Below are 12,329 nucleotides of genomic sequence, written 5' to 3' on the forward strand. Positions count from 1 at the left end.
TTTTAGAAGAGATTGTGGTGGAACAATTGCCATCTCCTCCTTTATGAAAGCGAAAGATGGATATGAAGTGCTCTGCCACTAGAGCAGCATTTTGGTTTGAAGTTTTGGGTGGCCGTGAGCTGGAGTGAGACAACATGGGGCTCATCCCATTCACTCTGGAACCTCTTCCCGCAATGCCAGGGGAAGCACGTTGTGATTACTGCGTCCGGGTAGAACACAGAGCAGGGTTTTGCCGTCAAAACGCATATTTCCCGCTCTCGTGAGGCACTTTCCTATTTAATTAAGGTTTTAATGGGGAACGGGGCCGTGAGGCTGCACCCCGCCGACCGCCAAGGGGCGCTGTGGCGCAGGGTGCCCCACTGCCCGGCCGGAAGCGGCGCGGTGCTCGCGGCGGTAGGAGGGGGCGGGGCCGCGCGTGACCCCAGCGCCTCCACGGGGAGTCCGCGCCGCGCTCACGTGTGCGGCCGGGCCGCGCCCGCGTTGAATCGAGTGTTTCTCCATCCCCTCTTCCTTCCCTCCTTCCCCGAGCGGTACCGGGGAACTCTTCCCCGTGTGGGGGTGGCTATGGAACAGGCGCTCAGGTCTCTCGCCCGCAGAGCCGTGGGGCTGCCGTCCGCCGCCCGCAGCCGCTGCTTTGGGAAGGGCCCCGCGCGGGTCCGGCAGCCCTGGCGGTTCTGCACGGCTGCGGCGCGAGGCGGGGACCGAGCCTCCATCTCCGGTGTGGGTCTGCGGGAGGGCTGGGGCTCGGCGGGACGCGAGGCCTCGAAGGGCGGGAGGAGGCCGGCGGGAAGGGCTCTGCCCATCGAGAGGACGAGGGGCAGCGAGATCCTGTTCGGCGTAGCGCCGTGCTCCATGGCGCTGTCCCAGGCCAGGAGGGATCTGTTCAGGCTGTTCCTCAAGCGGAGCGGCGGCCCTCAGCGTGCGGTCAGCAGCGAGTTGGTGCTGCAGGCCGCGGCACGCGGGGTTCCCGTGCTCCACGTCGGGAGGAGGGAGCTGGACGCGCTGTGCGGGGGCCGCGTCCACCAGGGAGTGTGCTTGGAGGCCACCCCGCTCTGCTTCAAGAGGCTGGAGGAGGCCGAAGAGCCCGGCCTGGAGAATGGAGAGAGCCCGAACCGACGGCTGCTGTGGCTGGTGCTGGAGCAGATCCAGGACCCCATGAACCTGGGGGCACTGCTGCGCTCTGCGTACTTCCTGGGGGTGGACAGAGTGGTGACCAGCCGGAGGAACAGGTACAGAATCACAGAATTGTACGGGTTGGAAGGGACCTCTAGAGATCATCGAGACCAACCCCCCTGCCAAAGCAGGTTCCCTACACCAGGCAGGGGGTCGGCTGTTCACTGCCGCGATGCTCGGGATTTCTGTTTCCTTTCCCACAGAGGTCTCAAGGCTACGCTCCTGAACAACGACTTTAGAGGGTTTTCTGAGACCGACCTCGAGATGCGGGGTTGGGCAGAGCTGGGCAGTCAAAGCTGTGGGATGCAGCATTCCAGGCTGGCAGGGAACCTCCCCGAGTGCTCTTTTTTTAAAACCCATTTCATGTTTTATTTGTAAAACTGCACACAAAGTGCTGCAGCCTGTCTCCTGGGTTTGTTTCTGAGACTTCTTGTTCCCCACAGGAAGGTGCATTCACTGGGAGAACAAGATTTTTTTTGCAGACTAGGTGAAGTTGGGTTGTAGATGCACGAGCAGAAAATACAGAAGCAGAAATCCTCCTGGTTTTCCCTTTCTGTTCTTATATGAAACTTTTCCTTTCTTTTTCTCTTGCAGCTGCCCCTTGACTCCAACAGTGAGCAAAGCAAGTTCTGGAGCTATGGAAGTCTTTGATGTCTACAGCACAGATGATCTCCGGAGCTTTTTGAAGGTAGAATGATGCACGTTTCTTTTTATTATTTTACAACGTATGGGAAACTTCAAATAGTACATGTATTGAGCAGAGAAGGTACAAATAGAGGACTCGGTTATTTGCAGTGTTCAGAGCTCCTGCTCTGCATTCCCATTTGCTGCTTGTGGTGTGTGCCATAGGATCTTTCTTACAGATGTGCACCCCCAGTCTGGTGGAGTAGCAGCTCTGTGTTGCAGAGCCTTTCAGGAAAAAGGTGCTGGCATGGTAGGATGGATCTACCCAGTAGGATGGGATCTGTCCCCCCACCCACCCATGGGGCCAGAGTTGGTGCAATTTCCTGCTGTGGGTCTTCCGTGATGTGCATGGAGGTAATGTCCTCGAGCCTGGCACATGATGGCAGCATTGGGCAGTTTTTAGTGCAAGGGATGGTGAGAAATCAGGGCTGTGTGTGAGCTGCACCCAGTCTGTGCTCCACGAGTAGCTCTGCTTCTGTCTTTTTGAGGAGGAGCTCATCAGGTTGTGCTGTGACCATGAGCTGGAGTAAGGCTGGACTCTTCCCACACTGCCAGAAAGCTGGTGTTCAGCTGTACGGCAGGTCTGTGGCAGCTGGAGCTCTGAATGATGAAGAATTGAAAGACATATAAAATACATTGACACTGAAACAGCTGGAAGAATCACTTTGTTACTGTAAAGTTTGAATTATTAACGTTTTGAGCCATTGTAGCCATTCGTTTTATTGGACCCCGATTCTCTGGCCTAACCGTTGGCATTGTCTGGGGTGAATTTGATATAACTTAATGTCAAAAGTGTCAGTTTCACAGGAAATGAAGCTGGCAAGAAGCAGCAGCTCTTTTATTGTTAAAATAGGTTTCTAAGACAAATAATTAAAGTGCTTTACGTTAGGGCAGGGGAAGGAAGGCTGTTTCTCTGGTTCTGAGAGGTGCTGAGTGTTGAGTGCCCTGCTTTTTTATGAACTGAGCTTTGGCATCTGAGTTTGAGGATGTGCATCTGTATTTGAAAATGTTTCTGGGGGCTTCTGGTGGCTGAGCTTGTGCTTCAAAACTTCCATTGCGTTACTCTGTTCATTAACCTTAAGCTGATTTGTTTAATACAACAACTCCTCGATGCTTTTCAGGCAAAAAAAAAAAAAACAAAACAAAAAACAAATAAACCCAAACCTCCCTAGAACTGTTACATTGGCAAAAAAAAAGTAATTTCAGTTGCTTTTTGTTTGCTTGCTGAACTGGAAGAAACACCAGAAGGAAAATTACCTTTTGTTTTCCTTTTTCTCATTCAAGGTTTGTGTCCTGGTTCTGGTAGGGCTTTGGTGGTAAAAATTCAAGAGATTTCAAAAAGCCAGTCAGCTTAACTGAAAATCTAGGAAAAAAATATGGTTGTGCACATGTCTTATTTTCTTTTTAAGCTTGAAAATTTTAGTATTGTTCTTAACATTTGTTTCTTCTTCTGTTCTCAGGCTAAAGCTGCAGAAGGCTGGGAAGTTGTGGGAACAGTGAGCCAGTTTGAAACTGTGGAAAATGTTCCTGTCATCAGCTGCTTGGAATTTCGGTGGAATAAACCCATTATTTTAGTGATAGGTATTTCAATTTACAGAGCTTTGATCTTGGGGCAAGTGCATATATGAGGGAATGATGGGGATGGCGTTCCATCCCCTAAACTAATTGCAGAGGTAATGTTCCATTACACTTTGGTCTGGAAAAGCTGAGCAAGAAACACTAGAATGATCTGCCTGAAAATGGAATATGGTCTCAGAAGAGAGGGGAAGGCCAGGATCTTTCTCACAGTGTGCTGTGTGAGCAAGAAGTGCCACTTTCCCAGTCCTGAGCAACTGAACTGTGATTACTCTAGGGCCTTCTGTTTCTCCTTTGTGTGGAAGAGATTTGGAAAGGGTGCTGTCCTTTGTAGGCAGAGTTTGGAGCTGTGTAGGCTGACAGAAGGTGGAAAGAAGGGGAGTATCAGCCTTGTGGCAGCTAGAGGAAGAATGCTGCTCTGAGCACCTGTGTGTGGCATCTCCTTGGCCCCCACTTTGTCTGTCACCTGGCATAAGAGCTGGCTTGAGCTTTTACACTTGAAAGTGGTGTCAGGCTGGTGATGAGCCATCAAGGGGCTGTAATCCTGCCCTGTGCTGTGGTTTTCTTGGCTCAGAAGACATTCTTTTAATTAAAATGTTTATTGAACTCCTAGAAATACTGACAAGACAGTGCAGCAAATCTGGCATCTCTACAAGATGTGTGAACCTATATTATAAAGGGAATTGGGAGACTGGCAGCAATGCTGATAGACCACAAAGAAATGCATCCCAGAAACGTTGACAACACCAAGAGAAAGGAAGGAGGTGGAAGTGGCAATGATGTCATTACCTTGAATTATGAGAGATTTCTCCAGGAAAGGGTCCAAGTATCCTTTTGTCAAGGGAGATTGGAGACTGATTGGTAGATACGTAAGGAGAGCTCCCAGACCTTGCAGCAGTAATGATCTCAGCCCTCTGCTGAGCACTAACTCTTTGCTGAAAAGAAAATTGAACATTACAGTTGTCTGATGCTGGGGTTGTTTGAAGAAACATCCTAGATCTGAATACGTAGCATAACTTCTAGCCACAAACAGCAGCAAAGATATATTATGCATGGTGGTGAGCTTCCTGGCATTGCACAGATTGTCTTGTAAGTTAAGTGTTTGTAGACTCGAATTCACCCCTCTGGTATCCTTGCTGGCTTAGCAGAGAATGATTTGGACGGTCCAAGTTGATGTTGTTTGCTCTGGACTCATTGCCAGAGGTGACAGGCGTGCTGACTGGCCTTAAGACTGGAAGCCTTGTGTAAGCAGGAATGGGTTGGGAGCACCTAGATGCATTACCAGATAATTAAGAGGGACTATGTCAGGTGCACTGTCAATGGGAGACAAAACTGATACTGAAGTCAAGGATGTGCTTTTTATTCACCAGTACAGACTAGGATTTTATCTGATTTAGTCAATACTCCCTCCTGCGTGTCACGCTCTGTGCAAATCTTTTTGCCCTGAATTTATGGATCCTAATTATTTTAAGCAGCCTGGGCCATAAAAAGCTTTGTAAAATCTGGAAGCCAAATTACTGCCTTTATTAGGAATCGTAAGACCTTTATCAGGGAGAGGACAGGAATGCTCCAGGAGTTGTGGTACCTCTGGTGATAGGTGCAGTCCAAGTTGGAGAATCCCATGAAGCAGAGGTACAGCAGCCCCTGTCAGGCAGTGCGTGCCCCCGTGGTGCTGCTGTGGGATGAGTCTTCCATCATGCTGAGCCTAGTTTGTTAGGGGGCAAGCACGTCTTGAAATGAGCCAGGTATTCCTGCGGCCATGTAGCTGTCTGTGTAGCTCTAAATAATGAATATGGAAGAAGTCTTTGGGGAGCTGAACAGGCTGGGAGGTCTGCGGTCTTCTGCATTTTCACTTGTCTGCACATAGGATTGTTTAAAGCCTCTCCCTTTCCATTTCCCTTTGTGACAGTGTGAGTCAAACAACTACTAATGACCTGGGATAGATTTCAACTCTGTTTCACCAGTGTATCAGCCCAAACATATCAGGGCTGTTGGATGGTTTAACAACTAATCAATTGAAGCCTCTGGTTAAACTGTCTGCATTCACAAGTTGCACTCAGCTGGTGGTACTCTCTGCTGAAAGGGCTGAACCTGTCACTATTGATAGGGACTCAGATTTGCTGTGGCAGAGGAGGCCGGTGGCCTTGTCTGCTTCATCCCCTGGCAGCAGCCCGTGTCTGTGGGCAGCTGCATAATGGATGCTTGCATATGGGATCCTCATATTTGTGCTGCAAGGCTCTGTGCTTAATGCTGGAGTACAGGTGTGATGCACAGGTATTCTTCAAAAACCCTGCTGGTGCTGGGAACAGATCCAGGGTGAGTGGAAGGGGTCAGGAAGGGAAGGTAGGACAGGTGTCCATCTGTCTGTGGTTGTTATTAATGGGAGTTGGAAAGTTCCTTAACAGATGACCTGTACTGATGAATGGGAAAGAGGAGCATGGCTGCAAGCTGACCTGAGCAGTGTCTTTGTTGTGCAGGTAGTGAAGGTGATGGCCTTTCCCTGGAGACGCAGCTCCTGTGCCACCAGATGCTGGTCATCCCCTCTGGCAGAGCGCTGCACCCAGGCATCGAGTCACTGAACGTCTCCGTAGCCACTGGTAAAAACAGATCCTATGCAATGGCATTGGGCTGAATTTCTGCATTTAAAAGTCGATCGAGCATCCAGACCCTCAGAAAGATTTTCTTACAGAGTTCAAATAGAAGGTGGTTGTCTTTTTGTTTACTTTCCTACAGGCATTCTCCTGCACTCCATCTGCAGCCAAAAGCTGAGACACGGTGATTGATTTTTATCCTGGCACATGGTGGAAGTTGCCCAGCCAAGGTCTTTGATGGCAAGAAACTGCTCAGTGTTCCATAGCTGTGTTCAGTATGGATATGGAAGTGCTCCTTCCAGGCTCGGCACCATCTCAGCAAGTTTCAGGGTGAGCCCCACTGACCCAGGGTGTGTTCTGGCTCATGCATTACACCAGCAGAGCCCTGGCCCAGCACTGAAGCCATGCCTGTGTGCAGTAGGTAACACGTAGCACCAGCACCTCAGAGGAGAGATTGTAAGGAAGGAAGACAAAGCTAAGCTTTAAAAATAAACAGCCAAATCTTTCAGTTTTAGCAGTAAAATAGCCAGTGGTGGCTGCAAGCCTTGTGTCTGTTGCTTGGGGAACTTCTTACGTTGCTCAGGCTGTGGTTTTGGGGCTGTAGATGAATGGTGGTTCATGGTTGGAGCTGACTCAGAGAACAGCCATGCCCTGTGCCTGGGGTGCTGGCGAGAAGCTGGTCTGATCTGGGACTGCTCAGTAGCCATTTATTCACGATAAGGCAGTCTCTCTGTTACACCTTGCTGCTTGAATGTCTGAAAACATACCGTGTTGTATTTGATTGTAACACAAGTCTGCAGCCGTGCCAAAGGATGAACATGACCTGTTAGGAACAGCTGTAGTGGGGAAAAATGCAGCCCATTAAAATAAAGCCTCTGTAAAGATTTGTTGTAGACTTGACTGAATCCTTTTTGTGTCATATATAAATCCAGAATGTGATTAGTGGAACGAGGCACTTCCTTCAGGTGGGAACGGGAGCCCGGAGCTTGTTCTCTTCATTCAGGGAAGTTTCCTTCTCGTGATGGATCTAATCCAAGTGAATGCTGAGCTGCCCAGCACCCCAGTGATGGTGTGTGGATTCAGGGGCAGTGGTGACAGTGGCTTCATTTGCAAATATCCTGGTTGAAAACCAGCCTGGCTGAATTATTGAGAACCGAATGAATGTTATCGCTTAGCACCTTAATTATTTTATTTAGCTACTGTGGCCCTTTGCATAGGATTCCTCATTAACACTTAATTTACAGTGCCCTTTAGGGATAATTTCAAACAATTCAGCTTAGTCTCCCTCCTCTCCCCCTTCCAAGTGAACAAGTAAATCACTCAGAGTGACTAATTAGGACTTTCCTTTGAGCTAAATGAAGTCTGTAAACCGGTCTGTGGATGTGGAGGTTTTTCAGATGTGTCCCTGCGAGAGGCTGGCGGCCTTGCCGAGGGCAATGGCTGTGGTGGGATGAGGGGAGGGACAGGATGTGGGGTGGGATGGGACACGGAGCTCTGCAACTGCATTGGCAGTGAGGACTCACCTGGCCGAAGCGTGAGCGTGGAGCACGGCCCAGCCTGGGACGCAGTGACCCAGTGGTGGGTTTCGTGGTGCTGATTGCCTGGCTACAGCCTTAACTCCTCGCTGCTCTGAGCCCTCGGTGAGGTGGGACAGAGGGGCTGGGGCTGTGTCTGGAGGAGCCCCATGTGGATGGGTAAGGGTAAGCCGTGCCTTACTGGCATCTAGGTGGGATCCTGTGCTGCTCTGCGCTGGGAGATTTGACTTTTCAGTAGTGTTGAGTACTCCGTTCTGGGTTTGTGGCCGCAGCTGAGGGTGCCTGTGGTGACAGTGTATCCTGAGGTGTCTCCTCTGCAAAAAGGCAAAACCAAATCCTCCCCCAAATGCCTGCTGCAATGTGAGCAGAGCTGTGGTGCCCGAGTCTGAAGATGTTCACTGAGTAGCAGCTGAAGTCTGGTGGACTGCAGGGATAAGTGGTTCGTGGGCAGGTGTGGAACGCTTATGTTTCTGGGGCTGAATGTGCCTGGTTTTTAATTGCTGGAATAAAAAAGGAAAGGGCTGGGAGGCTGCTGGCACGCTGTCAGACGATGTTGACAGTGTCTGCCCCAGCAGATGGAGCCCGTGCTCTAGATTTGCTTATTCCTTGCAACCAGGTGCAGCACTTGGGGCTAGCAGGGTCCTTCCTCTCCAGCAGCAGGGATGAGGATAAAGCCATTGCTTTCTTCTCGATCTATAGTTAAGTGCGTGTGTAAATATTTATATTTTTATATATATATAATATTTATATAGAGAGAGATTTCTAATTCCATATAATTTCTCCATTAAAAACCAAATAACGTATTTCTCTGTGCAGTACTTAAACATGAGGAGACCCTTTATTAAGTTTGCTTGTGTTTGGGGAAGCCACATGCCCTCCAACCACACTCATCCCCAACAGGCAGGCAGGTGAGTAGCAATGGAGCAGGAAGCTCTTCTACAAAGCTCCCAGAAAGCTTTGTGGGGACACTGCTGCTATATACCTCTCCAGGCCTAAATCCTAAATTTGGTGCTGGAGCGTCAGATAGGGCTCGCAGGGTTTGGGTTGAAGAGGCAGTGATGCTTTATGGTTAGTGTTAACAGGAGTTTGCCTGCCAGCTCTGTTGGCACACCCAGGGAAAGTGCTGGGAATGGTCACAGTGCCAAGCAGAGCTGCACCTTTGGAGCTGGAGCTTTGAGTGCTGTGCGGTTTGCCCCCGATTTAATAAATGCAATCCATTAATTGGATCATTGCCTGCTTCTGCAGTTAATTTCCTGGATATTTTTAAATGTTAAAATGTAGTTTTTATAGTCTTTCATTATTTTTAGCCTTAAGCTCAACTATAATCGTCCCTGTAATGTAACTGTAAAAAACTCATGGCTTTATATCATAAAGGAGGACATTAATTGTCATTTTTTGTGTACATCAGCAAGATCAAAACATGCTTCCTGATTACTTCTGTTTGTACATAGAGTCTCTTTGATATTTAGATATGAATAAAGTGTGTGTTTGTGTAATTTGAAAGTCAATTCTTCCCTCCCTGCTGCTTGTCATGGATTCCTTTTGGAAGCATATTTACCAAATTGATTTTAAAATTTAGTAATTGCCCTTCCAAAATGATTTCTCAATAATCAAAAATGTCTCTAGGCACGGTGGCAAAATATTTGTCCTTGCAGCTCAGGAGCCACAGCTCCCCAGCTCTGCCTTTTTACCAGGGGAGCATAAATCTCTTCACTCCCCCCCCCCCCCCCCCTCCCCCCAAATCAGGCCAAAGAGCCCAAGGTTCCCACTGGGCACAGGGTCCCGTTGGTCTGAGTGGTTCCACGGAGGCACAGAGGGTTGTCCTGCAGCACGTGGGTCCTCCAGGCACAGCAGGGAATCCTCCAGCGAGGAGCGGAGTTTGTAAATGTAATCAACCTTGAGGTCTTGTTACTTCCACAGGTGCAATTAGCATTACCATCTGCTAATCCATGATTAACGATGTTTACAAATATGCTACAACATGTTAAAATGTGCCTGCGTTCCTTTTTGTTGGTTTTTTTTTTTTCCCCCCTCTCCCTGTTTTGATGGGGTTTCCCAGCTCCCCGTGCTCCCCATCAACGCAGACGTTTTGTTTCCGTTATTTAAGAGTGGTGTTAAACTCCAAACCAGCTGTAGGAATGACAAGTTCAACTCAGAAGGTCGGTGCCACTAAGTGGGATTTAATTGCGCGGGGGCTGAGGTACAAACTGGTGAATCTGAATAATAAAACTTTCTTGGAAGCGACATATGGCACAGTTTAAAGTAAATTTTTATTGATCGTCCCACGACTGATGTGTTAATGGATGGCAGTCCTTCCTTTGGGTTTGATGTTGACGTGGAGTTTTAATAACATCACCCAGGAATATTGTGGATTCTAATAGGAGGGTTTTATTTAAAAAAAAAAAAAAAAAGTGTTTTCTATTAACTGCCTCTTTCTTTTTAACACAGAGAGGAATGTATTATATCCCACTGTATGTCCTCCAGATCTAGGTTACGTGTAATTGCTCGGTAATTGGTAGAACCATGTAAAAGCCATGGTATTTGCCAGTCAACCCTCCTAAGTCACCATGAAATTGAAGTGTGATATTTATTCTCTATAAAATTTGTGACCCAAATGTTGTGTAACATCAAGCATGGTTGACTATGGCTGCATTTTGCAAGGCTGCTGCATGTAACTGCTGGGGCTGTGCACCTGTGTTCCCTGACAGCTGGGGTGGGAAGGAGCTGGGGGGATTTGGCTGGGAGGTGGAGGGATTGTTTTGTTTTGAGGGAAAGGCTTTAACCTTGGTTGGGCTTTGGCCTCATTGTTATTAATGTTAACTTGAGGTCCAGCTCAAAATGATGGAGGTTTTGGAGGTAGCCCAAAAGGAATCCCATTCTCAAGAAATGTCCATGATTGAAAAGAAGCATTTCAGCATCTTGCTACGGAGGGTGTTCAGGTGTGTTTGTTTCTTTGTGATTTTTGTTATTTTGAATACAGTTCCAGTTCAGAGCCTTCCCATGCCTGTGCACGGTCAGGTTCTGCCCTGGCTGTGCACAATGCAGGGTGGGCTCAGCGACAGCCTCTTGTTTGCCCACTGCACAGCTTTGGCTGCACGCAGAGGTAATGACTTGCTTATGATCAATAGTTTTATATACTTCAGAAATGTAACAACGTGCTATAGCTCGATGCAAAGTTAAACCTGCCAATTTCTTTTTCTTTTTTTTTTTTTTTTCTGCCCTGTTTTAGAAGCTGCAACATCAGCAGTGTTTCTCCTGCACTCCACAAGTCTTAGCTCAGCTGTTTTCTCTGGAGATCCAAAATGTGGCTACTGCAGATGCTGGCAATGCCAGCTCTGTGCTGTGCAGGTCCCCCTGCAAGGCCGGCGTCTTGGCTTCCAGCAGCTGCTTTTAGTGTTTCTTAGTGCTGCTGCGCATTGGTGGCACAGAGGGTCCAGAGTCATCCAGCCTGGTCGTGGGCATGGCTGAAGGGACACAGCTTTGTGTTCTGCAGCAAAAGAAAGGAGCCCTGCTTCTGCCTGTGCCCTCATTAGCACCTTGCAGCGCGGCACGGCTCGTTCAAGCCATATCTCAAGGCTTTTGCTGGAGATTACATCTGTACCTAATGCGCATTTTTCTATAAACAAGGGTGCTAAATGGCCTTTCACTTCGCTCTGTAATGCCTTTTTTAATGGAAGGTCCTGAATTAAGAACGTATATATATGTATGACTCTTAAGAAATTTTCTAAGTGATATTGAAAACCTATTGTGAGGTAGGATTTCTTCTTGCAAAATTATTTTAATGAGGTTCCAGTTTATTTTCTGGCTATATTTTACTTATTTAATCCTCCAGAGGCGTTTTTCAGAGGCAGCATCTCATTTTCAATGCAACTATTTTTAACGTTAGGGAAAACTACCTTGCTGAAATGCATGAAGGAGGAAAAAAAAAAAAAAAAAAGAACCAGAGGAAGATGTACGAGATAAGAATAAACTTGAAAAGCTTTGAGGTGGTTTATGGCTTCTCTTGAAAGAATAACACTTCATGTATTTTTGTTATGGTGTGGTTTAATGATGCTTGCAGGAAAAAGATAAGGTAGAAATGGAAATATAAAATTAAACCAGCAAAGTGAATGTGATTATTTTAGTTACTAGTATTACCTGGGGAAAATGCTCTCGGGGTTTTTTATCTAGTCTAAATATTTGCTTTTCCAAGAGGGAAAGCCCTCAGCAGTGCTGGGCTGCGATGCAAAGCGCTCCCAGGTGCTGTGGCCAAACAGGGACATTGCTCCCTCTTGTTATTATTAAGGAAATTTGATGGTTTTTTAAGGGATCTGCACATTGCTGCCCTTTGGGGTACTGTCCTGCTTGCAGGGATGCCCAAAAGCAGGACTTGGGTACGCCTGGTTCTCAGGGCACAGACCTGTCCCATTCCATTCAGAGCCCATGTGTGGCCTTGAGCTTCACCGGGTGGTTAATTTTTCAATTTCTTCCATGGATGTGCGAGTGCGAGGAGTTTGTTTATAATTAAAGTACTTGAAGATTTATACTTTAATTCAGAGAGCTGAAAAGAAGAAGCAGTTCCTGTGTAGGTTTCTTCACTATCAGAATCTAAAACAGATTATTATGTAAATTTTTTTTCGATCCTAAATTCATTATAATATTCAATTTCAGGAAATGCTCTTGACCATCTGCTGCTGCTCTAAGAAACGAGTGTTTACCACCAGAAATATTGGAGGTATCTGGGATAGATCACAGCAGAGTGTAAGGGCAGAGTGCAGCCACTTAAGCAAAG

At 47.5% G+C, this 12,329-nt stretch overlaps 1 protein-coding gene across 7 annotated transcripts in view; it reads left to right on the plus strand.

Annotated features, from left to right (window-relative positions):
- Positions 1-363: 363 nt before the first annotated feature.
- Positions 364-12,329, plus strand: part of MRM1 (mitochondrial rRNA methyltransferase 1) — a 39,602-nt gene continuing 27,636 nt past the window's right edge. For 6 of the 7 annotated variants that reach the window (XR_014887651.1, XR_014887650.1, XR_014887647.1 and 3 more), the window contains exons 1-5: positions 364-1,229; positions 1,768-1,861; positions 3,318-3,438; positions 5,910-6,029; positions 6,166-6,353. Coding sequence is in view for 1 of the 7 variants with exons in the window: in XM_010722150.3 (XP_010720452.2) it covers positions 565-1,229; positions 1,768-1,861; positions 3,318-3,438; positions 5,910-6,029; positions 6,166-6,215 (1,050 nt within the window). In the remaining 6 variants the exon portion in view is untranslated. Of the gene's footprint in view, positions 1,230-1,767; positions 1,862-3,317; positions 3,439-5,909; positions 6,030-6,165; positions 6,917-12,329 lie in introns of those variants that run through there. The other variant, XM_010722150.3, reaches the window with a different exon arrangement.

This window comes from Meleagris gallopavo, chromosome 21 (assembly GCF_905368555.1).
Source record: "Meleagris gallopavo chromosome 21, MGAL_WU_HG_1.1, whole genome shotgun sequence".
Taxonomy (NCBI): Eukaryota; Metazoa; Chordata; class Aves; order Galliformes; family Phasianidae; genus Meleagris; species Meleagris gallopavo.